Source organism: Typopeltis vanoorti, chromosome 25 (genome assembly GCF_054136105.1).
Source record: "Typopeltis vanoorti isolate ZY-2024b chromosome 25, IOZ_Tvanoo_1.0, whole genome shotgun sequence".
In the NCBI taxonomy this organism is placed as follows: Eukaryota; Metazoa; Arthropoda; class Arachnida; order Uropygi; family Thelyphonidae; genus Typopeltis; species Typopeltis vanoorti.
Window position 1 is genome coordinate 42,441,155 of NC_143573.1, and position 27,709 is coordinate 42,468,863.

A 27,709-nucleotide genomic window follows, 5' to 3' on the forward strand; every position below is an offset into this window, starting at 1 on the left:
TTAGCTAATTAAAAAATATCTATTTAATTAATTAATTTAAGTCTGCCTGCAGACCACCTGTCCCATCGTCGCGGACCACAGGTTTTATGGAAAACACTGATTTAAATTAATGAAAATGAAGATAACATGCACCCTTATCTTACACCAAGCTTTACATTAAAATCACTTCCTGTACACCCTTCATTTCTTATTGTGGATTACAAATTAGACTATGTATTGCTTGATATAATGTCCCGTATATAATATAAAATTAGTGTTTTGAAAGTTTTTTTTTTCTTCCTCTTGGCACCTTGTCACATCCCTTTTTCAGATCTAAAAACTTAAATAGAATTCATCATTATCATCATCATCAAATTCCTGACATGTACCCTCAAGGGGGTGTACAGGATATGATAGTACTACATGCAAAATTTACATCATTACTAACTTCCTATCTACAATTTTCCTCCTAATCAGTCTGTTACTTGTCAAGACTCCAATATTATCATTATCAGATCTTATATTTCTATCATCTAAGGCACTCTGTACCGTATCAATCCACCTATATCTTGGTCTTCCTCTGGGTTGTTTTCCTGCCAACATGGCAGAGAACACTTGTTTTGCTAATCTTTCCTCGCCCATTCTATTTAAGTGACCATACCACCTGAGATTCTCTGCTAATGCATTCCTCGATGCCGACAATGTCTAGTTCTTTTCTAATATCCTCGTAATATGATATTGCCATTGATGCCATCTGTTCACGCCTATAATCTTTCTCAGGACTCTCATATCTGTGGTCTCTAGTCTTTGGTCAGGTGTTTTACTTCTGACCCAGCTCTCAGATCTATAAGTTAAAACTGGTTTGAACACTGTCTTGTATATAGCTAATTTAGTGTTCTGACTAATTTCTCTCTTATTCCATATGAATTTATTCATTTGACTTCCTACCATACCAGCTTTTGCTTCTGTTGTCTGTTTCCATATTTGATTTACCATCTTCACTAAAAATCGTGACTAAGTAGCTAAAATGTTTTACTTGTTCCACAGATTCCCCATTCAAAACACAGTTGACATTTTCAACAATTCTACCTATTTTCATTGTCTTTGTCTTTTTATTGCTGACCTTCATACCATATCTATTACAACAGTTATTCAATTTAGTCAGGGACTCTTGCAAACTTGTAGCGGATTTATTTAGAAGTATATTATCGTCAGCATAAAGCAAAGAGCTGACATTAACATCTCCAATTCTGATATCATGTTTAATACCACTTTCCTTCATAATGTGATCCATATAGATAATGAATAAGAGGCGATAATGTACATCCTTGTCTCACACCAGATTTAATATTAAACCATCTTCCTGTACTTCAATTCTAATTGCCGACTTACAGTCAAATACAGACTAAGTATTGCTTGATATAATGCCCCATTGACACCATATAACTGTAGTGTATTGAATAGTTTCTCTCTTGGCACCATGTTATATTCCTTTTCCAGATTCCAGATCGACAAGACTTAAACAGATCTTTGTTATATTCCCATGCTTTCTCAACAATTTGTCATAAAGTGAAGATCTGATCCTGACAGCCTCTATTTTGACTGAATCCAGCTTGTTCTTCACCAAGCTTTTCTTCCACAATTTTTCTCGACCGTTTCTCAAGTATCCTTGCATAGATCTTGCCAGGAACACTCAGTAATGAAATACCTCCGTAATTCTCACATTCAGTTTTATTTCCCTTTTTATATATGGGTACTATGAGAGCTCTACTCCAATCATCGGGAATTTGTCCCTCTGACCAGGCTTTCTGAACTATGCAGTGCAGCCACTGTAAGACTTTTATAATACCATATTGCAGCATTTCTGGTTGAATATCATCTACTGCCTTTCCACATTTCAAGCCTTTGATGGGTTTTCCTACTTCAAGTATGGATATGTATTCCTGACTGCATGCCTGGTCAGTGTTTTTTATCACTGTGCTGTCATCACTGCTTGTTTCATTTAGCAGTTTTTCAAAGTAATTACTCCATACTTCAAGGATATCTTTTTCTCCTGTTTTCATGTAACCTTTATCATCTCTAACTCCTTTTACAGTTCGTCGATTTCTAATTGATTTTCTATGTACTTGGCAAAGTCCTCCCATGACTTTTGTTTAGCTAGTTTTACACAGTGTTTAGCTTTCTTACATTTGTCTCTGTATTCTGTAAGAGGACAAGCTGACTTATTTGCCAGGAACTTTTGATATGCTTTCTTCTTTTCCTTCACTGCCTCTTTAACTTCCTGTGTCCACCATGGAGTTCTAATTTTTCTATCCTTGCAGACAACTTCACCACATGCCTCTCTAGCTGAATCAGTCAGGGTTTTCTTCAAGGCCTACCACTGAATCTCCAAGGTTTGGTTCCTGTTCTCAAACTCATTCATTTTTAATTTAATAATCTGTATATTTTAGTCTACAGTTCACATCTGAGAGCTGTTCAACTTTTATTCGCTTTAAAACTTTCTTACATGTTATTCTTTTCAATACGAAATTCAATTTTATCATGCTCAAGACTAAATAGTGATCGCTTCCAATTTCTAATCCTCTGTACACTCTGGTGTCCTGCACCAGGGAGAAAACATCACTATCAACAATAACATAGTCAATGTGACTTTTCTTATTTCTTGCCTCTTCTCTCCATGTGAATTTGTGCACATTTTTATGTTGGAACATGGTGTTAGTAATAACCAGTCCATGTCCTGAGCAGAAATCCAACAGGTATTTGTCATTATTATTGGCTTTGCTGTTTTCTCCAAATTTTTCCAAAATATTTTTGTATGTCTGACAATCATTTCCTACTCTGCTATTTAGATCCCCAACGAGGACCAACTTTTTCTTTTTCATTGTGTCAGTTGCTTTTTCTAAAGCATCAAAAAATTCCTCCACTTCTACCTTAGTAGAACCTTCTGTGGGACCATAGGCACAAATAAGTCTCATTGTCCAATTCTGCATTCTGATATTTGCCCATATCACTCTACTGTCATTCAAAAAGATGAGCCTTGTATTTTGCGTTGAATACTATGGCTACTCCTTCTTTTCCATGATTTTCATTTCCTGAATATAACATTTTGTATTTATTGTTTAGAAAGATCTCACCAGTTTTAGTCTTTTTTGTTTCAATCACTCCTATTATGTCGATCTGGTACTTATCTAATTCTCTAATTCCTCATCTAGCTCCATTTCTTTGCCATTCAGGCTTCTTATGTTGATAGTACCGATCTTTAACTCTGGTGATGTTGAGTTGTGGTAAGTTTTAGGATTTGTTCCGGTAGCTGACTTTATGCTATTTGCTCTGGTTCCCTGGTGAAAACAATGGGAGCCTTGTTTAACCGGGCGACGTCTCAGCCGGCATGAAATTTTGTCATGTTGTACCATCATTTTTTATTTTGGTTTAACCAATAAGAATACAATTTGTTTGGCTAAATCCCAAATTGCGAGCCCATCCTCATTCGTTCAGTATCCAGGTAGATACCCAACAGGGTGCACTACAAGAAGGTGAGGATTGGACATTAGGTCAGAACCCCTGGTCAGTTCTCCGCATTCCTTTAAAGGCTATGTGGAGGTCTCCTCTCAGTTATACAGTTTTGACCCTTAAGAAATACTCTTTAAATACAAATCTCATCTTGACATCCCCTGTCTGACCTGAGTCTAGTTTTTTCCCCCGCCAGGTTTCTCTTCCACAATATTTCTTAGCCTCTTCTTAAGCTTGCATATTTGAAGAAGCTGCTCAGTAGCAAAATAAAACTTTGTTTTATTTTCCATTTTCACAGGTGTGAGATTGGAGTAGAACTCTACTCTGAAAATTCAACTGAAAAAAAGTCATCTGAAATTCAACCTTCTTACTAGGTCTTTTGAATTATACACTGTGGAACTTATCTCTGTATTTGAGCATTCTTGGTCACATATCTACTCATACTACCTTTTCACATTCTAGTTTTCTGATGGTGTTTTCTTCCTCATGGAGTATGTATTGATATATATATATATATACTACTGATGCACTCCTCTTGAATATTTTTTATCGCTCTCCTCTCACTGCTTATCTCATTTAAGAATCCTTCAAAGCAATTACTACACACTTTCAGAATATCTTTTCAATTTTTATTTTACCTCTGTCATCACTGATTATTTTTACAACACTCCTCTATTTCTAAGTTTTTTCTAACAGCCTCCAGAATTTTTGTCAATTTTTTTTCCATTATTTTTGTTCATCTCTGAGGGGAGGTGTGCTAAAAAGTTCTGATAAACACCTAGAACAAAAATGATACTAAGGCAAATGATATAACCACAGGAAAGAAGATATCTTAAAACCCTTTAATCCCTGTGTTTCATTGGATTGTAATAATTTGTTCTTTTTCTTTTAGGAAATATAACAAGACAAGGCAGTGATTTTGAAGAAATTTGAAGACACACAGATGTGGGCTGTCATCAAGTTTTTCGTGCTGCAAGAAAATTTGCAACTGAGATTCAACAAACCTTTGTGTGAGACTTTTAGAGGACTGTGCCCTAGCATATCCAACAGTTGTCAGATGGGACCAAGTTTAAAACTGGGCATCCTGACAGCAGATATTCCCAGGTTAGGAAGACCTTCCACAGCGATCGCACTTGAAAACATCGATGCGGTGCATGTCGTGATCTTTGATAATAGATGAATACCAGCCAAAAACATTGCATAGACTCTAGGGGTATCCATGGAATGAGTTGAAATTATCCATCAATCTGACTTTTCGCTGTTCGCTCAGGTTCCCTGGCGAAAACAACGGGGTACTTGTTTAACCGGGCGATGCCCCAACCAGCATGAAATTATGTCATGTTGTGCGATCATTTTGTATATTGGTTTAAGCCAATAAGAATGCAATTTGGTCAGCTAAATCCCAAATTGCCAGCCTATCCTCATTTGTTCGGTATCCAGGTAGATACCCAACAGGGTGCACCACAAGAAGGTGAGGATTGGACATTAGGTCAGAAGCCCTGGTCGGTTCTCCTCTCAGTTATACAGCTTTGATCCTTAAGCACCCCCTTCATTCACATTCTCCTGAAAAAAAGCTCCTCCTCTTTCATTCCATCTACATCTATTCTCTGGATAGATGTAGATGGAATGAAAGATGTAGATGGAACAGAAACCTTCCTCACCAAGTGTTCCCCAATGAATACAGTTTTGGAATATTTAAAAAAATTAACATCAATTGGTTCTCTCTTTCTTAATTATTGTCTACACATGACAGTAATATGCTGTTGGTTCTGCATTCTTTCATTTGTAGGATTGATACATGCGCGCGCACACACACACACAGTAGTTTCTCCCTTATCCGCAGGGGGGGGTTGAAATGCATTTTAACCCCCTGTGAATCCACCTGAAACTGTGGATAGTACCAAACCTTATATATGCAATGTTTTTTCCTATATATACATACGTACCTATGATAAAATTGAATTTATAAATTAGGCAAAGTAAGAGATTAACAACAATAACTAATAATAAAATAGACAATTATAACAGTATACTGTAATAAAAGTTATCTGAATGCAAATGGAATCTTAGCAACCTTCAGCATGCATTTTTTCTTCCTTTCTTTCCTTATGAAGTTGAGAGCTTTTACCTTTTCCATTAAAGGAAGCACTTTATGGCCTCTCTTTGGCATATCCAAATTGCTAGCATCGCTACTCTTGAACACAAGCATTGCGATACCACGACAGTTGATGTGATCCTTTTACAACACTCTTTCCTCCATTTTTAAGCTTCTTCAACAACCTCCAGAATATCTTACCAGAAATGGCTACTTAGTGACTAATGTGCAGGTAGCATGTACATACAATGTGCATGTGCTGGACAAAGGGGTGAATTCACATCCCAAGCAGGGCTATGCAAGATTTTATCATGCTACTCAGAACGGCCTGCAATTTAAAACGCATGAATTGTTTATTTCTGGAATTTTCCATTTAATATTTTTGCACCAGGATTGACCATAAGTAACTGAAAACACGGAAAGCGAACATGTAGATTGGAGGGGTGGGGTCTACTGCATATATATTTCATAGAATTTTCATGTATATGGTGAAAATTCTATTAATTAACAATTTTTTTGTTAATTTTTAATTAACAATTTTTGTTGTTGTTTTTTTTACTACTATATCAAAACTTAATAAAAAAACAAATAATAAATGACTACGAGGTAAAAACTGAGAATTCAAATCAAATCTGAGAATGATTCAATTATTATTATAAAAAAAAGTATGAAAATAAGTTCTCAGAATAATGATATATATAGTCAACTGTAACTATAACAAACTCGTAGGGACCACAGGAATGATTGTTTTGTTAGAGCAAATCATTATATCTTAATGAACTTTTTTGAAGTTTGTTATAGTGATGTTAGCTATAATAAGAGTTAATTAATAATAGAGATAAGCTCTGAAAAGTGGCTTATCTTTCCTCTCCTCTGCTAATTTACAGTGCTGGTCATTCTGGGAATTCTGGCAATCTTATGATGGATTCTGTAACTCCACTGATATACGTGAATAATCATAACCTTTTTTTATTTGAAATCGGTAAATATTTAGACAATTTAAAATTTTTAATTTACATTTTAAAGCAGTAACAGAATATTGTTTACTTAGGTTGCAGAACTTATTTGAAGGATTAGGTGAATCTTCACCTCTCCGTTATGAGGTCTACTATAGTCTAGTAAAAGTGGCAGGTCAGACTGACAGTATTCATCTTGTATTCACCGATGTGGCTAAGGTAATATTTTGTAATCAATAAATAGTAATTATGCAATGTCATTATTATTTCTGATAGTTCACAGGCAGTTGCAAATTCAAAACAAACACTGCAAATAGAAATAATTAAAAGCATTACATTATTTTTCAATGTACCTAATGCAATTTAAAAAAAATCTGTTAAACTTTACTAATCTAATCCTCCTTTCTAAATAAAATGTTTTTTTTATTATTATTATTATTTTACTATAAACAAAAGGTCACAAATCTTATATCACATCATTGATGAATGAGTATGACAGTAAGAAGAAATTTGTTGGTATGTTTTAGCATTGAAATACACTTTTATTAATACAGACCAGAATTTTACAAATAAACATTTATTAAAACCTACCAGTTTTGCCAGCAAAACTGGTAGGTTTTAATAAATGTTTATTTGTAAAATTCTGGTCTGTATTAATAAAGTGTATTTCTATCTATAAAAACGACCAAAAATGTATACCTTGAATGTTTTAGCATTGTTAAATTCTTCATTTGTAGGATTGACACACACACACACACACACACACACACACATTTAGGGGTGCTTAAGGGTAAAAGCTGTATAACTGAGAGGAGACCTCCACATAGCCTTTAAGGGAATGCAGAGAATCAGCCAGGGCTTCTGAACTAATATCCAATCCTCACCTTCTCGGGGTGCACCCTGGACTGGCAATGTGGGATTTAGCCAACCAAATTGTATTCTTATTGGCTTAAACTAAAATAAAAAATGATGGTACAACATGACAAAATTTCATGCCGGCTGGGATGTCGCCCCGTTAAACAAGGCTCCCATTGTTTTTGCCAGGGAACCAGGGCAAATAACATAAAGTCAGCTACTGGAACAAATCCTAAAACTTACCACAACTCAACATCACCAGAATTAAACATCAGTACTATCAACATAAGAAGCCTGAATGGCAAAGAAATGGAGCTAGCTGAGGAATTAGATAAGTACCAGATTGACATAATAGGGGTGACTGAAACAAAAAAGACAAACTGGTGAGATCTTTCTGAGCAATAAATACAAACTGTTATATTCATACAATGGCAATCAAGGAAAAGAAGGCGTAGCCATAGTATTTAACACTAAATATGAAGCTAATCTTCTTGAATGGCAGGCAGTCTCGAGTAGAGTGATATGGACAAATATCAGAATGGGGAACTGGACAATGAGAAGGCTCTACTAAGGTAGAAGTGGAGGAATTTTTTGAGGCTCTAAAGAAAGCTACTGACACAATGAAAAAAGAAAAGTTGGTCCTTATTGGGGATCTAAATAGCAGAGTAGGAAGTGATTGTGAGACATACAAAAATGTTTTGGGAAAATTTGGAGAAATGAGCAAAGCTAATAATAATGGCAAATATCTGTTGGATTTCTACTCAGGACATGGACTGGTTATTACTAACACCATGTTCCAACATAAAAATGTGCATAAATTCACATGGAGAGAAAAGGCAAGGAATAAGAAAAGTCTCATTGACTAGTTTATTGTAGATAGTGATGTTTTCTCCCTGGTGCAAAACACCAGAGTGTACAGAGGATTTGAAATTGGAATCGATCGCTATTTAGTCTTGAGCAGGATAAAATTGAATTTCGTATTGAAAATAAGAACATGTAAGAAAGTTTTAAAGCGAATAAAAGTTGAGCAGCTCTCAGATGTGAACTGTAGACTAAAATACACAAAGATTATTGATGAAAAAATGAAAGAGTTTCAGAACAAGAACCAAACCTTGGAGATTCAGTGGCAAACTTTGAAGAAAATCCTGATTCATTCAGCCAGAGAGGCATGTGGTGAAGTTGTCTGCAAGGATAGAAAAATCAGCACTTCAAGGTGGACACAAGAAGTTAAAGAGGCATTGAAGGAAAAGAAGAAAGCATGTCAAAAGTTCCTGGCAAATCAGTCAGCTTGTCCTCTTACAGAATACAGAGACAAATGTAAGAAAGCTAAACACTGTGTAAAACTAGCTAAACAAAAGTCATCGGAGGACTTTGGCAAGAACATAGAAAATAAATATCAAGAAGGCAGTAAGATATTCTTGAGGTTGTTGAAAAAACTTAAAAATGGAGGAAAGAGTGCTGTAAAGGGAGTTAGAGATGATAAAGGTGACATGAAAACGGGCGAAAAAGATATCCTTGAAGTATGGAGTAATTACTTTGAAAAATTGCTAAATGAAGCAAACAGTGATAGCACAGTGGTAAAAAACTCTCAACAGGCATACAATCAGGAATACATATCCATACTTGAAGTAGAAAAAGCCATCAAAGGCTTGAAATGTGGAAAGACAGCAGGAGTAGATGATATTCAACCAGAAATGCTGAAGTATGGTGGTATAAAAGTGTTACAGTGGCTTCACTTCATAGTTCAGAAGGCCTGGACAGAGGAATGAATTCCTGATGATTGGAGTAGAACTCTAATAGTACCCATATATAAAAAGGGAAATAAAATTGAATGTGAGAATTACAGAGGTATTTCCCTACTGAGTGTTCCATGCAAGATTTATGCCAGTATACTTGAGAAACGGTTGAGAAGAATTGTGGAAGAAAAGCTCGTTGAAGAACAAGCTGGATTCAGGCCAAATAGAGGCTGTCAGGATCAGATCTTCAGTTTACGACAATTGGTTGAGAAAGCATGGGAATATAACCAAGATCTGTATTTAAGTTTTGTCGATCTGGAAAAGGCATACATGGTTCCAGGAGCGAAGCTATTCAATTCACTGCAATTATATGGTGTCAATGGGGCATTATATCAAGCAAGACTTAGTCTTTATTTGAGTTGCAAGTCAGCAGTTAGAATTGAAGGAAGTAGAGGAAGATGGTTTAATTTAAATCTGGTGTGAGACAAAGATGTACATTATCACCTCTGTTATTCATTATCTATATGGATCACATTATGAAGGAAAGTGGTATTGAGCATGATATCAAAATTGGAGATGTTAATGTCAGCTCTATGCTTTATGCGGATGATGTTATACTTCTAAATAAATCTGCTACAAGTCTGCAAGATTCTCTGACTAAATTGAATGTCTGTTGTAATAGGTATAGTATGAAGGTCAGCAATAAAAAGACAAAGACAACGAAAATATGTAGAATCATTGAAAATGTCAGCTGTGTTTTGAATGGGGAATCTGTGGAACAAGTAAAACATTTCGGCTACTTAGTCACGATTTTTAGTGAAGATGGTAAATTAAATATGGAAATAGACATCAGAATCAACAAAGCTGGTTTGGTAGGAAGTCAATTGAATAAATTCATGTGGAATAAAAGAGAAATTAGTCAGAACACTAAATTAGCTGTATACAAAATAGTGTTCAAACCAGTTTTAACTTTTGGATCTGAGAGCTGGGTCAGAAGTAAAACACTTGACCAAAGACTAGATATCACAGATATGAGAGTCCTGAGAAAGATTAGAGGCGTGAAGGGATGATATTGCCATCAATGGCAATATCATCCTAAAAACAAGGATATTAGGAAGGAACTTGACATTGTCACATCCAGGAATATGTTAGCAGAGCTAATCTTAGATAGTATAGTCACTTGAACAGAATGGGCGAGGAAGGATTAGCTAAACAAGTGTTCTCTGCCGGGTTGGCAGGAAAACGACTCAGAGGAAGACCAAGATATAGGTGGATTGATACGGTACAGAGTGCCTTAGACGATAGAATATAAGATCTAATAATGTTAGTCTTGACAAGTAACAGTCTGATTTGGAGGATAATTGTAGATAGGAAGTTAGTAATGATGTAAATTTTTCATGTAGTACTATCAAATCCTGTATACCCCTTGAGAGTACATGTCAGGAATTTGATGATGATGATATATATTATTAAGTGTATTTACTCAGATTGTAGACATTTTTATATTAGAATTTTACTGATTAGAAACACTGAGATAAGATAAACACTTTAATTAGAACACAACTAGTTTTGTCAGAATGCCGACTTCTTCAGGTGTACATACTATCACAAAAAAAAACTGAAAAGTTAGCAAGATGAAAAATGTACTCCTCATATAAACAAGTTAGGAACAACAACAGTCAAGTTTGACTGTTGCTGTTCCTAACTGCCGTCCGTGTGACAATTTTATTGTGAGGCGTTTGGTGAGTGGGAACTATCTCGAAAACGCCAAAGCTGAATTACTATGCTGTGTGAATCAGGTAAGCTATAACTTAAATTACTGTTCATGTGTGAGGGTCCAGATCTATTTCTTTCGATTCTAAGATGCATCATTTCTAGTTCATCAGGGCATTTATGGATATTTGTAGTAAGATTCCAGTCTATCTGATATTGACACCCTTCAAAATTAGAGTTGGAAGAGAAAAGGACATGGTTGGAGACAGCGCTTGCACGGGTTCTGTTGTAAGAGATATCACCTTGATGCTCTTCGAGTCGTAGTGAGATAGACTTATCTGTTTGCCCATGATACGGCTTCCTGCAATTACAGATGATTTTATATACTCCTGGGAACTGAAGTTGGTGATGTTTTGGCTTGGATTGACTCAGGAAAGAACGAAGTTTGGTTAGGGTAGTGAAGCAAGTGCTAATATTAAATTTCTTCATCATTTTTGCCAATTTGGGCGATAGAGAACTTACATACTACTTACTATTATAATAATGGAATTATGCATGTAAATTATTGTTTATTTGTAAAGAATAATTTACATGAGTTAATTCCGTTATTATAATAGTAAGTAATATGTCTGCTCACGATATTTCCTTACTGAAACTTAGAACTTACATACGGTAATTGAATGTTTGCAATAGGATTCAAGTTATCTTCTTGCCGAGGTTGGAGAAGTGGGTATAGATGGTGAGATGCTTCGAGAAATATATGGTGAGAAATATATATATATATATATTTATTTATTTATTTTGATTGGGATAAAGAATTTTCTTCTTGATTGAATTAAAGTTATCTTTATTTCAACTGCACATGAATTACAGACTCGTATCCATGTACTCCAAATTGCTAGCAAAACAGCTGGCCTGAAGATAAATCTAAAGAAGATCCAAGTTATGTTCAATAACTGTCCAACCAGAAATAAAAAAATCAGTAATGATTAAACTAAACAATTAGAACATTACATATACTTAGGACAACAGATATCAATGGAACAAAATATCATGGACGAAATTGAAAGATGCACGATGCTCGGGTGGAAAGCATTTGGAAAATTACATTCAATATTCAAACGCCAACTACCATTATGCCTGAAGAGAAAAGTTTTATACCAATGTATTCTTCCTATATTGACATATGGCTGTCAAACATGGACCATAAATGCAAAAGAAATTCAAAAATTAAGAACAACACAATTTAGTATCGAAAGAATGATGCTTAGGGATGCTTAAGGGTCAAAGCTGTATAACTGAGAGGAGACCTCCACATAGCCTTTAAAGGAATGCGGAGAACCGACCAGGGCTTCTGACCTAATGTCCAATCCTCACCTTCTCGTGGTGCACCCTGTTGGGTATCTACTTTGATACTGAACGAACGAGGATGGGCTGGCAATTTGGGATTTAGCCGACCAAATTGTATTCTTATTGGTTAAACCAAAATAAAAAATAAAAAATGATGGTACAACATGACAAAATTTATGCCGGCTGGGGCGTCGCCCGGTTAAACAAGGCCCCCGTTGTTTTCGCCAGGGAACCAGGGCGAACAGCGAAAAGTCAGCTATTGGAACAAATCTGAAAACAAACCCCAACTCAACATCACCAGAGTTAAAGATCGGTACTATCAACGTAAGAAGCCTGAATGGCAAAGAAATGGAGCTAGCTGAGAAATTAGATAAGTACCAGATCGACATAATAGGGGTGACTGAAACAAAAAAGACCAAAATTGGTGAGATCTTTCTGAGCAATAAATACAAAATGTTATATTCAGGCAATAACAATCAAGGAAAAGAAGGAGTAGCCATAGTATTCAACACAAAATACGAGGCTAATCTTCTTGAATGGCAGTCAGTCTCAAGTAGAGTAATGTGGGCAAATATGAGAATGGGGAACTGGACAATGAGACTTATTTGTGCCTATGGTCCCACAGAAGGTTCTGCTAAGGTAGAAGTGGAGGAATTTTTTGAGGCTTTAGAAAAAGCAACTGACACAATGAAAAAGGAAAAGTTGGTCCTTGTTGGGGATCTAAATAGTAGAGTAGGAAATGATTGTGAGACATACAAAAATATTTTGGGAAAATTTGGAGAAAAGAGCAAAGCTAATAATAATGGCAAATATCTGTTGGATTTCTGCTCAGGACATGGACTGGTTATTACTAACACCATGTTCCAACATAAAAATGTGCACAAATTCACATGGAGAGAAGAGGCTAGGAATAAGAAAAGTCTCATTGACTATGTTATTGTTGATAGTGATGTTTTCTCCCTGGTGCAGGACACCAGAGTGTACAGAGGATTTGAAATTGGAAGTGATCACTATTTAGTCTTGAGCAGGATAAAATTGAATTTCATATTGAAAAGAATAACATGTAAGAAAGTTTTAAAGCGAATAAAAGTTGAGCAGCTCTCAGATGTAAACTGTAGACTAAAATACAGAAATATTATTGAAAAGAAAATGAAAGAGTTTGAGAAAAGGAATCAAACCTTGGAGATTCAGTGGCAAACTCTGAAGGAAACATTGATTGATTCTGCCAGAGAGTCATGTGGTGAGGTTGTGTGCAAAGATAAAAAAATCAGAACTCCCTGGTGGACACAGGAAGTTAAAGAGGCAGTGAAGGAAAAGAAGAAAGCATATCAAAAGTTCCTGGCAAATAAGTCAGCTTTTACTCTTACAGAATACAGAGACAAATGTAAGAAAGCTAAACAGTGTGTAAAACTAGCTAAAAAAAGTCATGGGAGGACTTTGGCAAGAATATAGAAAATAAATATCAAGAAGGTGGCAAAATATTCTGGAGGTTGTTGAAGAAGCTTAGGAATGGAGGAAAGAGTGCTGTAAAAGGAATTAGAGATGATAAAGGTGAAATGAAAACAGGAGAAAAAGATATCCTTGAAGTATGGAGTAATTACTTTGAAAAACTGCTAAATGAAACAAGCAGTGATGACAGCACAGTGATAAAAAACACTGACCAGGCATGCAGTCAGGAATGCATATCCATACTTGAAGTAGAAAAAGCCATCAAAGGCTTGAAATGTGGAAAGGCAGCAGGAGTAGATGATATTCGACCAGAAATGCTGAAGTATGGTGGTATAAGAGTCTTACAGTGGCTGCACTGCATAGTTCAGAAAGCCTGGACAGAGGGACGAATTCCCGATGATTGGAGTAGAGCTCTCATAGTACCCATATATAAAAAGAGAAATAAAACTGAATGTGAGAATTACAGAGGTATTTCCCTACTGAGTGTTCCTGGCAAGATCTATGCAAGTATACTTGAGAAACGGTTGAGAAGAATTGTGGAAGAAAAGCTTGGTGAAGAACAAGCTGGATTCAGGCCAAATAGAGGCTGTCAGGATCAGATCTTCACTTTACGACAAATAGTCGAGAAAGCATGGGAATATAACAAAGATCTGTATTTAAGTTTTGTCGATTTGGAAAAGGCATATGACAAGGTGCCAAGAGAGAAGCTGTTCAATACGCTACAGTTATATGGTGTCAATGGGGCATTATATCAAGCAATATTTAGTCTTTATTTGAGTTGTAAGTCAGCAGTTAGAATTGAAGGAAGTACAGGAAGATGGTTTAATGTTAAATCTGGTGTGAGACAAGGATGTACATTATCCCCTCTGTTATTCATTATCTATATGGATCACATTATGAAGGAATGTGGTATTAAACCTGATATCAAAATTGGAGATGTTAATGTCAGCTCTTTGCTTTATGCGGATGATGTTATACTTCTAAATAAATCCGCTACAAGTCTGCAAGATTCTCTGACTAAATTGAATAGCTGTTGTAATAGATATGGTATGAAGGTCAGCAATAAAAAGACAAAGACAATGAAAATAGGCAGAATCATTGAAAATGTCAACTGTGTTGTGAATGGAGAACCTGTGGAACAAGTAAAACATTTCAGCTACTTAGGCACAATTTTTACTGAAGATGGTAAACTAAATATAGAAATAGACAACAGAATCAGTAAAGCTGGTATCGTGGGAAGTCAATTGAATAAATTCATATGGAATAAGAAAGAAATTAGTCGGAACACTAAATTAGCTATATACAAGACTGTTCAAACCAATTTTAACTTATGGATCTGAGAGCTGGGTCAGAAGTAAAACACTTGACCAAAGACTAGAGACCGCAGATATGAGAGTCCTGAGAAAGATTAGAGGCGTGAACAGATGGCATCAATGGCAATATCATATTAAAAATGAGGATATTAGGAAAGAACTTGACATTGTCAGCATCCAGGAATGCATTAGCAGAGCTAATCTCAGATGGTATGGTCACTTAAATAGAATGGGAGAGGAAAGATTAGCAAAACAAGTGTTCTCTGCCAGGTTGGCAGGAAAACGACCCAGAGGAAGACCAAGATATAGGTGGATTGATACGGTACAAAGTGCCTGAGACGATAGAAATATAAGATCTGATAATGTTGGAGTCTTGACAAGTAACAGACTGATTTGGAGGAAAATTGTAGATAGGAAGTTAGTAATGATGTAATTTTTTCATGTAGTACTGTCATATCCTGTACACCTCTTGAGGGTACATGGCAGGAATTTGATGATGATGATGATGAGAATTATGCTTGTTATCACAAGACTGGATCACAAAAGGAACATGTGAATAAAAAATCAAACCAAAGTCTCTGACTTCATAGGAAGAGTTGAAACGTCTGAAGTGGCAGTGGACTGGACATATTAATAGCTCTAGGACAAGATGAACAATGGTCAAAAGGAGTGCTGGATTGGATTCCATGAGAAGAAAAACTACCATGACACTGACCTAAATCACAGTGGATTGATGATATCATCAGATTTGCAGGAGTGACATGGGATAGGAGAGCCATGGACAGACAGTTTTGGAGTAATCTTGGATAGGCCTTCATCCAGGAGTGGACTGACAATGGCTGATGATGTGTGTGTGTATATATATATACATACACACAGTCGAGTCTCTTTTTATGTGCTAGATACGTTCCACAGAAAACCACATATAAAAAATCGCACAAAAAAGACCTAACTTATGTTGAAAAATTACGGATACGTTCCATAATTTTCTAAAACCGCATAAAACCAAAGCAACGAATTAAAATAAACCTAACATTACAAAAAAAGTTTATAAAAATTCAGGAAAATAAGAATGCCTAATTATTATTATTACGGCTATTATAGCCTGTTTTTGTTTAGGAGTGTCCCTTATTTTAAATACATTGGCTATTTTTACTCAAAAAAATTTATATATATATTTTAGGACATTATGGGTGAGTATTGAAGGCAATTATAGCAGAATAAAAGAGGAGGAAAAATTTTGTACATACCTTGTTTTGATACTAGGATGACTTCAAATTCCATGTTCCTGCTGAAGGTTGTTTATAACAAGGGGGAAGGGAGCGTGGGTGTGTGTGGGGGGTGTTTTGATGCGGGAAGAATAAATTGGAAACCCGGGTTTATTTTAATAATATATATATATATATATAAATATGTAAATAAGTTTTTTTACCTTGGGAATAATGTATATTAGGGTTACCAAGTAATTTTATAAACGTTGTTATTTTACTCCTAATCCCAAGTAAGCAAACAGTTAAGTTTGCGCCTGAAACGTAGTTCAAGTCTAAAGGTGGTGCAACACCAGGGCAACTCATTGTAAAGGTAGGTAAAGCTCTGATCACTATTCTTAGTATTTTCCATAATGTAAAACACATCTCACTAAGAGATGTATACTGCAATACATTATGAGTTGGGTCACTACCCAGACCGATTTCAACCTTTTTTTGAGGTCTCCTCAGTGAGTAGCTAGACCTTTTTTGAGGAGACCTCAAAAAAGGTTGAAACCAGTCTGGGTAGTGACCTCACCCATAATGTATTGCAGTATAAATCTCTTAGTGAGATGTGCTTTACATTATGGAAAATACTAAGAATAGTGATCAGAGCTTTACCTACCTTTACAATGAGTTGCCCTGGTGTTGCACCACCTTTAGACTTGAACTATGTTTCAGGTGCAAACGTAACTGTTTGCTTACTTGGGATTAGGAGTAAAATAACCAAGTTTATAAAATTACTTGGTAACCTTAATATACATTATTCCCAAGGTAAAAAAACTTATTTACATCTATATCTCCTCCAGAGATTATTCAAAATAAACACACCTTGTAGCAACCTGTATAGGTAAAGTTGATAAGGCTCTGTATTACTAAAACCTTGGTATTTAGGGTCTAGCTACTGACTGAGGAGACCTCAAAAAAGGTTGAAACTGGTCTGGGTAGTGACCTTACCCATAATGTATTGCAGTATACATCTCTTAGTGAGATGTGCTTTATTTACATTATGGAAAATACTAAGAATTGTGATCAGAGCTTTACCTACCTTTACAATGAGTTGCACTACCTTTAGACTTGAACTACGTTTCAGGCGCAGACTTAACTGTTTGCTTACTTGGGATTAGGAGTAAAATAACCAAGTTTATGAAATTACTTGGTAACCCTAATATATAAATATATATATGTTATTGTGTTTAAGGGCACTTTTTTTTGTTGGGGGAAGGGTTTACTTATGGGAAAACTGGGGCAGGGGAGAACGTTAACGGGGTGCGAACCGTTTCGGTTGACTGACCATCGTCGGAACCCCCAATGATGGTCAGGCGACCGAAATTTGGTAGAAAAAACACTCTTATTGTGTTTGAGCCATCCTATTGTTTTTTCTACCTCTCCTCTTAAAATGTCCATATTATACTCACTACCTGGTGGTGATATCTTCTTCAAATTTTCAATCAGTTTCCCAACGCTATCTAAATGTAGTTTTTCTTTATATAACTCACTGTAGTATTATATGAAGAAAAACTAGATTTAGATAGTGTTGGGAAACCGGTCCACTGCTCTACAATTTTATCTTTATTCATTTGAATCATTGACTGGATCTAATTTTAATATTTAGGATATCTAATCCAAAAGTGTGAAATTTCATAAACTATAATAATTTGACATACTTGTTGGATTTTAGCAAAAGGCCTACCATTTAGTAGTCGTTGAATACCATAAATTTTTCATGCACACACCATGCTAGAAATGTGACATGCAGGAAAAATGACAAATATCATCATTCAAAAATTCTTCTCTGAATAATACAACCTGTATATATGTTGTTGAACTAGTCCCAGGTAAAAGGCTTCTTGAACTCTGGACTGGTTTAACAACAAAATCATTAATCAACAAACTATAGCCAGCTCTCACCATATCAGTTTGTTATGGTGGATAGTTTTGCTGTAGTGAGTTTTTTCCTTGTGACTGGTTGGAACTTCAGTAGTTGTGAATCAATTTGGTGGTGTTTGCTATTTAAAAAATATATATCAGTTCAAGTTGTTTTTCCAATAAAAAATAGAATTATAACAGAAAAAATTCTGTTATAATTCTATAATTAAAATCTTTGTAAAATAGAATTATACAAAGAAAAAAAAAAGACTCGGGTCGACTCGCATTTATGTTAATGACTGTATCAGTAGTACTTTTTTCAGAATTGAAGATTTTTTTGAACAGAAAGGACTAGCAATGGGTTCTCTCTCTCTCTCTCTCTCTCCTGACCTATTCATGGAGTGGTTTGAAAAAATAGCCCTCCTGTATCAAGGAGCACAATCAAAAATTTGAACTGGGCCAGTACTATTACCCAATTAGATTTCGTCACCTACTTGAACAGCAAGGGCATATATTAAGGATGTGCTAGGTGTGCGGTGCACACCTATGGAATAGCAATATCATCGATATTATATTTTTGCATTTATTCCTATTAAAGACTCCCCTAATTGTAATCGTTGGCTTTGCATTATTCCTAATATGCTAACCCTTCATGAAAAGGAGAGTTTTTGATGCATAAACATTAGATGACATTTGTGTTAATAGCCTGGGTCTGTGGTAGAAAGTACAAACACCTTTGATGGCACAGATTTTATGGGTCAAAATCTTGGTGTTTCAGTGGTTTTAAACCACCCAGAAGGTGAGGCAGGGTATGTGCTGAGACAATAGCATCCAGAAATCAATGGCTGTGATTGGTTATTGTGTCAACCAATCCAATTGAACATTCTCATTTGTCATGAGAATGTTCAATTGGATTGGTTGACAATAACCATGCTTATTCCAAAATTGATTGACACAATATCCATTTATTCCAAACAGCTTTCTCTTTGGAGAATAATAAACAAGACAATTCAAAAAAGTCTTGATTGCATTTCACATCCAGTTAACCATTCTACTGTATTGTATTGTAAAATAAAGAAGTGTCTCATGCCCTCAGTTTTTGCATCTTTGTGCTTGCTCAGTAAATTTGAAAGAGGAGGATGAAGCTTACCTCCCGTAACTACAATCATACAATCTGCAAAAGCTCTGTCAGAAAATGGAACATTCAGTAGATTATCAACATTGTCTCCCATTGTAAATATGGGCAAAAGTTATAAATTATTTATAGAACATTATATATTAAAAACTTTTCTATATCGGTGTCCTAAACACCAGTTCACACTCCACACACAAAACAGATGTTTTATTCAGATGTTAAACAGATGTATTCCATTTAGAATACAATATAGTAGAATGGTTAACTGGATGTGAAGTGCGATCAAGACTATTTGAATTGTCTTGTTTATTATTCTCCAAAGAGAAAGCCGTTTGGAATAAGCATGGATATTTGAACCTTAATCATTTAGTTACAGTAGTGTAAAAACACGAGCCCTCCCAATCATATGTCCAGCCATTTTTAAATCGTAAGATGTTTGGAAAAATTATTCAAATATTCAGAGTTCCCTATAATTAATTGCATTGGACCAATTAAAATGTGTGCTGATGTGCTGTGCACTCTTAAAACTTTCATCCATTGATAAAAACTGCTATCACACAATAAAATTGACGTGAATTTTGTAGTGTGGGTTGCACAAGCCACGCAACAGCACACCCAACCGAAATGGGCATGCAGTGCCACTGCTGAATAGCATTCATCATTGAATCTGATAGGAAACCAACTAACACAGGACATTACCTATATGCATCTTCTCATCACCACCTGGTGCCAACAGAATTTTTATCAACATAAATAAAAGAAACCAAAAGCTACATTATCTTAGTTCAGTCCTTCCAAAAAAATGACTACAACAGAAATTTGTAAAAAAAAAAATAAAAAAAAAACTATTTCAACCTCTAAAACAATCAGAAGAGCAACAAAACCAAGACTATAAAGGAGCAGTGATTCTCATATATATATATATATATATATATATATATATGTATATATACAATCAGTCACAGATAAAATAGCAAGATTGCTTTGCAAACAAAACTTATCCCTTCTGCTCAATTAACAAAATCTCTAATCATCTAAAACCTCCTAAACCTCTACATCTACCACTTAAAAAATAAGGTGTCTGCAGTATCTATTTCAGTTGTGGCCTATGCTACACAGGATAGACAGGCAAATCCTGGAGAGATATGCTGATCAGAACCATTCAAGGACTTTGAGAATGAAAGAAAGTACAAATTAGGGTTTGGCAGCATATACAACAGAAACAAAACATCACGTAGAATGACAAACTAAAATTCTCCACATAGATTACTGTTTTTAACACGAGCATTCAAAGAATCAGCTGAAATGGTGAAGCATCCTCTACACTGTGACAAAAAACAAGGGATGATTTTACATCAAGTCTGGTCTTCATTAATTCATCATGACACACTCGTATCTACCAGTAGTATACAGCAACCCATAAACTGCAGCCAGCATAATAGCGAAAGCATACTTTCCATTGTTTAAACATGTTCATATTTTTTACTAGAGATATTAACTGTTATTACTTGCTTTCTTCTTTTTCTTTTTCATTCTCTGACAGGTGAAGTCCCATGTGGATAAGAGCCTTCCAATATTTTCTTCCAAAGCAAGCTCTTTCACATGACAACAGCTTTGAAAGTCCAATGCAGTTCTGAGGACTTTGTCATGTTAATCTTGGTTTTCCTCTGGATCTTGTACCCTCCATAGTGCCCTCAGATACCAGCAAGGAAGTCTGTCCAGTTCCATTCGCACAATGTATCCAAGCTAATGGAGTTGATGCGAACTAAATTATTGTTGCATTAGGGATATTCAAATCTTGCAGCATATGTTATGTTGATTTTCCTGAAGCATTTCATTTCAAAAGCCAACAGTTTCCTCCTTAGACATCCATGTAGTGGGATTTAAACTTGCATCCCTACAGTTGGAGGATGGAAATGTATCCACTTGGCCAACCAGGCTGTCATTGGCTAGTGTAATCAATTAGTGAATTTTTTTTTTTTTTATATTTAATTTTATTTTGATTTAAAGTTTCTTACAAAATTAATTTTTTATTAGTTGTAAACTTTAAAGTTGTGTATTTAAAATGTGGGAGATTTTTAATGTTTTCTCTCTCTTCATGCCTGTGTGTGTGTGCGCGCACACATGTAAGTATGGATGGATGTGTATGCATGCACATTTCCATATTTATTTCTGAAAACTTTTTTTAAAAGAATCTGTGATACTATTTTTATTTATTTATTTTGTAGTGTCTCATTCTAGTATTTATTTCAGTTAAATATTTAATGATATTTAATTAAATTAAAACTTTTGTTTTATGCATATTAGCTGAAGAACTGGTTGTCAAAACAGAACACTAGTACAGATAAGATTCAGAGACTGTTAAGACTTTTGCATGAAATGCTATTGGAAAGTAAACAAAGGTTAGTTAAATTTTGTGTATAACTATTGTTTTAGTTTTCTGAAAATAATAGAAGTAACTTAATTACTTTACTATACTTTACGAAGCTAGAGAGTGTTAGTGGATAAGGAGTTAAAGTTTAGGGGGCACATCAAAAGTTTTTATTATACAATGAAACCTGTGGAGAATTCATGACTAAGCAAACATCTGTTCATAAACGCATTTCGGAACATCAAGACCATATCCATCTTATCAAACCTCAGAAATCTGGCCTCACACAACACAGAGTTGAAAACCCAAACCATTGGATCCGTTGGGAAAAGACCAAACTTCTACATAGATCTTTATATAAACATGAATGTTTATATAAAGAAAGTGCTGAAGCCCTACTTCGCAGACCAAATCTGAATTGTAATATGTTCTTGCTATTCCTGAAGTATGGGAGATTGTCATACAAAATTGTGTAAAATAATTTTTATGTGTTATCTTATTTTAATGTAATCTTTTTTTTTTTTCCTCCAGATATATTTTAATTTAATTCTATAACATGCTACTGCATACATATTGGGATTCCATTGTAATCATGCGCCCTAACTGTATGTTATTCCTAGTATTGTTTGAATTAACTATACTGACGATGTCCTAAGATACTTATGATGAAATATTTACTTATTAAATTTAGTTTTGTTTTGGTGTTGTAATGCCATTCAAATTAAAATAAGTTATGAAAAATAATCCAACACCTATGCCTATCAATTAAACTAGCGTCTTGTCTTCCTCTTTTATTCAATCTATCTCTGCTCTTTGAAACAGTTTTCTCCATATTAAAGAAAGTTTCATGGCTTATGCATGTAAAAAAATATATAATTTATTCAAACATTCCAATATATTTCATCTAATGTTACTTGGATATCGTCAAGGAGATAGTCCGTTAACTACATTCAAAAGATGAATCATAATAAGTCATAAATTATGTATATATTAGCTTGTGTCTCAGTTGCAGCTGAAGTATATTTATTACACTATTAGTGTTCAAAGGAATGATTGTAGTAAGTTGCATAGATTTAAAAAAAAAATTACAAACAATTAATGGTGATCACTTATTGAAACTTGGATATTGGCTGATTGACACTACACACAGAGTTCTTGGGAACCAGACAAAACTTTTTCACTCCAACAATTCAAATTCGATTGTCTCTACCTCGAAGCATGTGAAATGCTAAGAAATCATCCAAACCTGAAGCATTCAGACTGTATGCAGTATCCACATTTTGGGAAGTGATCACTATTAATTGCATATAAGTTTTTTTTTAATTAATAATATTTTATTTATTTATTTTTAGTCTACAAAACTTACTAAAATTGTTTTTTTTTGAACTCTAATAGTGTAATATCATATTAAAGAAAGCTTCAACTAAGACACTAGCTAATATAGACATGATTTATGACTATTTTGATTCATCTTTTGAATGTAGTTAACGGACTATCTCCTTGACGATATCCAAGTAACATTAGATGAAATATATTGGAATGTTTGAATAAATTATATATATATTTTTTTACATGCATAAGCCATGAAACTTTCTTTAATATGGAGAAAACTGTTTCAAAGAGCAGAGATAGATTGAATAAAAGAGGAAGACAAGACGCTAGTTTAATTGATAGGCATAGGTGTTGGATATTTTTCATGACTTATTTTAATTTGAATGGCATTACAACACCAAACAAAACTACATTATCAGGTCATCCCAAAACTAATGTCGTTTTTTATACTGTACTGTTCAAACGTATCTCAGCTTGTTTAAACATGAATTTTTAAATCTTTTTAAGTGTCACTAAGCTGAAGCTTCTCATTCTAAGGAATCCCACTTTGCAAGAACATAAGTTATTGTTTAAATAACCCTTTATTACTATGGAGGTCAATGAAGAGCACATCATGCTATATGAGTTCAAAAAGGCAACAATGCTGCTAACACTGTAAAAAATGTGCAAGAAGTTGTCATCAACATAATCAAATTCCTGACATGCACCCTCAAGGGGTGTACAGGATATTGTTAATAATTGATGGGTTTTTATATTGAGGAGATTCTTCATAGATATTATATCTTAATATTTTTAATCCTACCATAGAGATGATCTCTGTTTCTAACAATTATTTTTTTTATTTCGAGTGTACCTATATGTTATTATATGCACAAGGGTTCACTCCAATTGGTGCAATGATCTTAACTCTTTCTTTCAGAATCCAAATAATCACTGACTCAAGACCCAAATACAAAATAAACACATTTAATAAAACAAAAACAATATATATACACTTCAAACAATATTACATAACTATAACTACAAATTAATTGGATCCAAGGCCTTTTTAAAATAAGCTTACACTTAAGACTAGACTAAACACTTTGTTTTCAAAATGTTCATAGCCAATTTCTCTCTCTCTCTCTGTCAAGGCCCTTTTCTGAAGATATATGACTCTATTCTTCATTTACACAGGATCCTTTTCATCACTCATGTAGCACACATAAAATCTTCCTGACTTAATTCTGTCTCTTTTCCAGTAGAAATAATAGTCAGATCCAGCGTCCTTAATACAGATGAAACTTCCTAATCAGAGTTTTCTCGAACATTCCTTGAGAACGTAAATAGCAAATTCTTCTTTTATTCACTAATGCTTATTGACAGTCTTAACTCTTCCACTTTAAAAAACACAGTTCTAAGATTCCCTTTTTGGAATCTACTATTAATCTTAAAATTAGCATTTCCTCTAATATTCCTTTTAAAACGCCTATAGCAATATTTCCTTTTTATTTATCAATACTTATTCCACTTTAAACTTCGTAGTTCCACGATTCCTTTTTCGGAATATACTATTAATTTTCCTCCGACTGTCATCACATAAAAACTTAAGTTCCTTCCGAACCTAAATATCTGCCGGCCTGTGTTCTAAATTCCTTCCAAACGCTCTCTTGTTTACAGGTGTTACTCAGATACCGGATGCTTTCTTGTCAGCTGTCAATCACTCATCAAACTTCTCCGCGAGCATACGCACTCCTTGGCAAGCGAGAAACTAAGTACTGTATAATGGCTGACACATTGTCTCCGTTAGAGACAAGAGAATGTCCTCATAAAACACAAAACTTAATATTTCAAACCATAATAAATTTGTTTAAAGTAACACAACGAATCAAATCCAGTAAGTACATTAAATTTTCAACTGTTTTACATATCACTTTTAACAAAACAATTTCCATAACGGGCACATTGCAAGTGCCGACAATGCGCGTTTTAAAAAAAAACAAAACTAATAAACATACAAACATAAACAATACGTAAAAATATTCAGAATTTTAATTATGATTATTTTTACAATATGTTAGTACGATATGAAAAACTCACATCATTAATTACTTCCTATCTACAATTTTCCTCCAAATCAATCTGTTACCTGTCAAGACTCCAACATTATCAGCTCTTATAATTCTCTCTTTTAAGGCACTTTTTACCGTATCAGTCCACCTATATCTTGGTCTTCCTCTGGGTCTTTTTCCTGCCAACCTGGCAGAGAACACTTGTTTTGCTAATCTTTCCTCTCCCATTCTGTTTACGTGACTATACCATCTGAGATTCCTGGACGCTAACAATGTCAAGTTCTTTCTTAATATTCTCATTTTTAATACGATATTGCCATTGATGCCATCTGTTCACACCTCTAATCTTTCCCAGGACTCTCATATCTGTGGTCTCTAGTCTTTGGTCAAGTGTTTTATTTCTAACCCAGCTCTCAGATCCATAAGTCAAAATTAGTTTGAAGACAGTCTTGTATACAGGCTAATTTAGTGTTTTGACTAATTTCTCTCTCATTCCGTATAAATGTATTCAGTTGACTTCCTATCATACCAGCTTTGTTGATTCTGTTGTCTATTTCCATATTTATTTTGCCATCTTCACTAAAAATCATGGATAAGTAGCTGAAATGTTTTACTTGTTCTATAGGTTCTCCATTCACAAGGCAGTTGATATTTTCACTGCTTCAGCCTGTTTTCATTGTCTTTGTTTTGCTATTGCTCATTTTCATACCAAATTTATTACAACAGTTATTCAATTCAGTCAGGGAATCTTGCAGACATGTACTGGATTTATTCAGGAGTATAACATCTTCTGCATAAAGTAAAGGGCTGCGATTAACATCTTCAATTTTGATATCAGATTTAATACCACTTTCTTTCATTTTGTGATCCATATAGATATTGAATAACAGAGAGGATAATGTACATCCTTGTCTGATGCCAGATTTAAATTTAACCATCTTACTGTACTTCTTTCAGTTCTAACTGCTGCTTTACAACTCAAAGACTAAGTATTGCTTGATATAATGCCCCATTGACACCATATAATTGTTGCATTTTGAATAGCTTTTCTCTTGGCACCTTGCCATGTGCCTTTTCCAGATCTACAAAACTTAAATTCAGATCTTTGTTATATTCCCATGATTTCTCAACTATTTGTTATAAAGTGAAAATCTGATTCTGACATCCTCTATTTGGCCTGAATCCAGGTTATTCTTCACCAAGCTTCCTTTCCACAGTCCCCGCCCTTTTCTCAAGTATACTTGCATAAATCTTACCAGGAACACTCAGTAGGGAAATACCTCTGTAATTCTTGCATTCAGTTTATTTCCCTTTTTTATATATAGGTACTATGAGAGCGCTACTCCAATCATCTGAATTTGTCCCTCTGTCCAGGCCTTTTGCACTATGTGAATATGTGAATTGTTCTACATTTTCTATATCAATTTATCCACTTGTATCTTTTGTTTCATGTTGTTCTCACCAAATACCATTGTCTTTGTTTTTTCCCAAGTTCATAAGTCCAAATCTCTTCCCTTCCTCATTTAACAGTTTCAATGTTGTCTGTAGTTCTCTTTCTTCTTCGATAATTACAATGTCATCTGCAAATCTCAGATTGTTAATTCTCATCCTATGTACTGATATTCCTTTTGGATCTTCCTTCATTTTGTCCATTGGTCTTTCTAAATGTGCGATGAAATTACTTGATGATATTGGGTTCTAAACCATTTACCCAAATTATCACCTATTCTTATAAGTATCTTTTAATATAGCTATTAGTACTTCTAATGTCACTTTCTGGTCAAATGCCTTCTGAAAATCAACAAAGCAAGTATATATGTTTTTGTTTTTTTGCCTAGCTTTCTCTGCTATTAACTGTATTGCTAAAATCTGTGGAATTATAGTTCTATCTTTCCTAAATCCTGCTTGCTCATCTGCAAGGTATACTTCCAATCATGTTCTCAATCTTTCTGTCAATATCATCATCACCTTACCAAGGTGACTTGTGAAAGCAATTGTTCTATAATTTTTGCATTCTATCTTATTTCCTTTCTTGTATAATTCACTAATATCGATTTCACCCACTCCTGGCATTTTCCCTTCTTTCAATACCATATTACATAGTCGGTGCATTTCTGTAACCATACTTTTGCCACCATATTTAATCATTCCTTCAGTGATGTTATCATATATTCAGATCAACAATAATTAATGATTTAGCAATGTTAGTTGTATAATGATTTTTGCATTTGATATCACCAATGTGGAAATTAATTTTTTTTATAACAGAAATTGTTTATAATGGACTTTTCCCTTTTGAATGATGTAGAAATTGGTCTTCTTTTTAAAAACAAAAAAATAATAATTTTATCATTTTTTTTTTTAAGTCTTTTGTAAATTTGATCCTGAAGAAGCAGACCAAACAGGCTGCAAAAATAGCAGATAAATAAATCCACATATGCTATTCTTGAAGTAAAAGTAAATCATTACTAAAATAGCAAATATGGTACTTAACTGGTTGTAAATTATAAATGATTGCTGATTGCTAAATTTATGTTTTGGCTTGGACATAAGCCAAAGATTTTTTTATTTTTTTTTATTTGGATGCCATTGACTATTAATACCATTTATAACTATAACACCATCATGTCCTTAACCAGAAGTGGTGATAAAGTAAATATTTTGGCTGGTCTGTCATGTTACAACATCTAGAGCTAGTATCGTTTTATTATTTTCTCATTTATCTTCAGCTCGATGTTTTCAACTATC

General features: G+C 34.5%; 1 protein-coding gene across 1 annotated transcript in view; it reads left to right on the plus strand.

Moving 5' to 3' along the window:
- The window catches only part of eIF3m (eukaryotic translation initiation factor 3 subunit m), a 110,893-nt gene that overhangs the window by 45,535 nt on the left and 37,649 nt on the right, over positions 1–27,709 (plus strand). The window contains exons 5-6 of the mRNA XM_090414224.1: positions 6,636–6,759; positions 21,515–21,609. Coding sequence (XP_090270350.1) covers positions 6,636–6,759; positions 21,515–21,609 — 219 coding nt within the window. The remainder of the gene's footprint in view (positions 1–6,635; positions 6,760–21,514; positions 21,610–27,709) is intronic.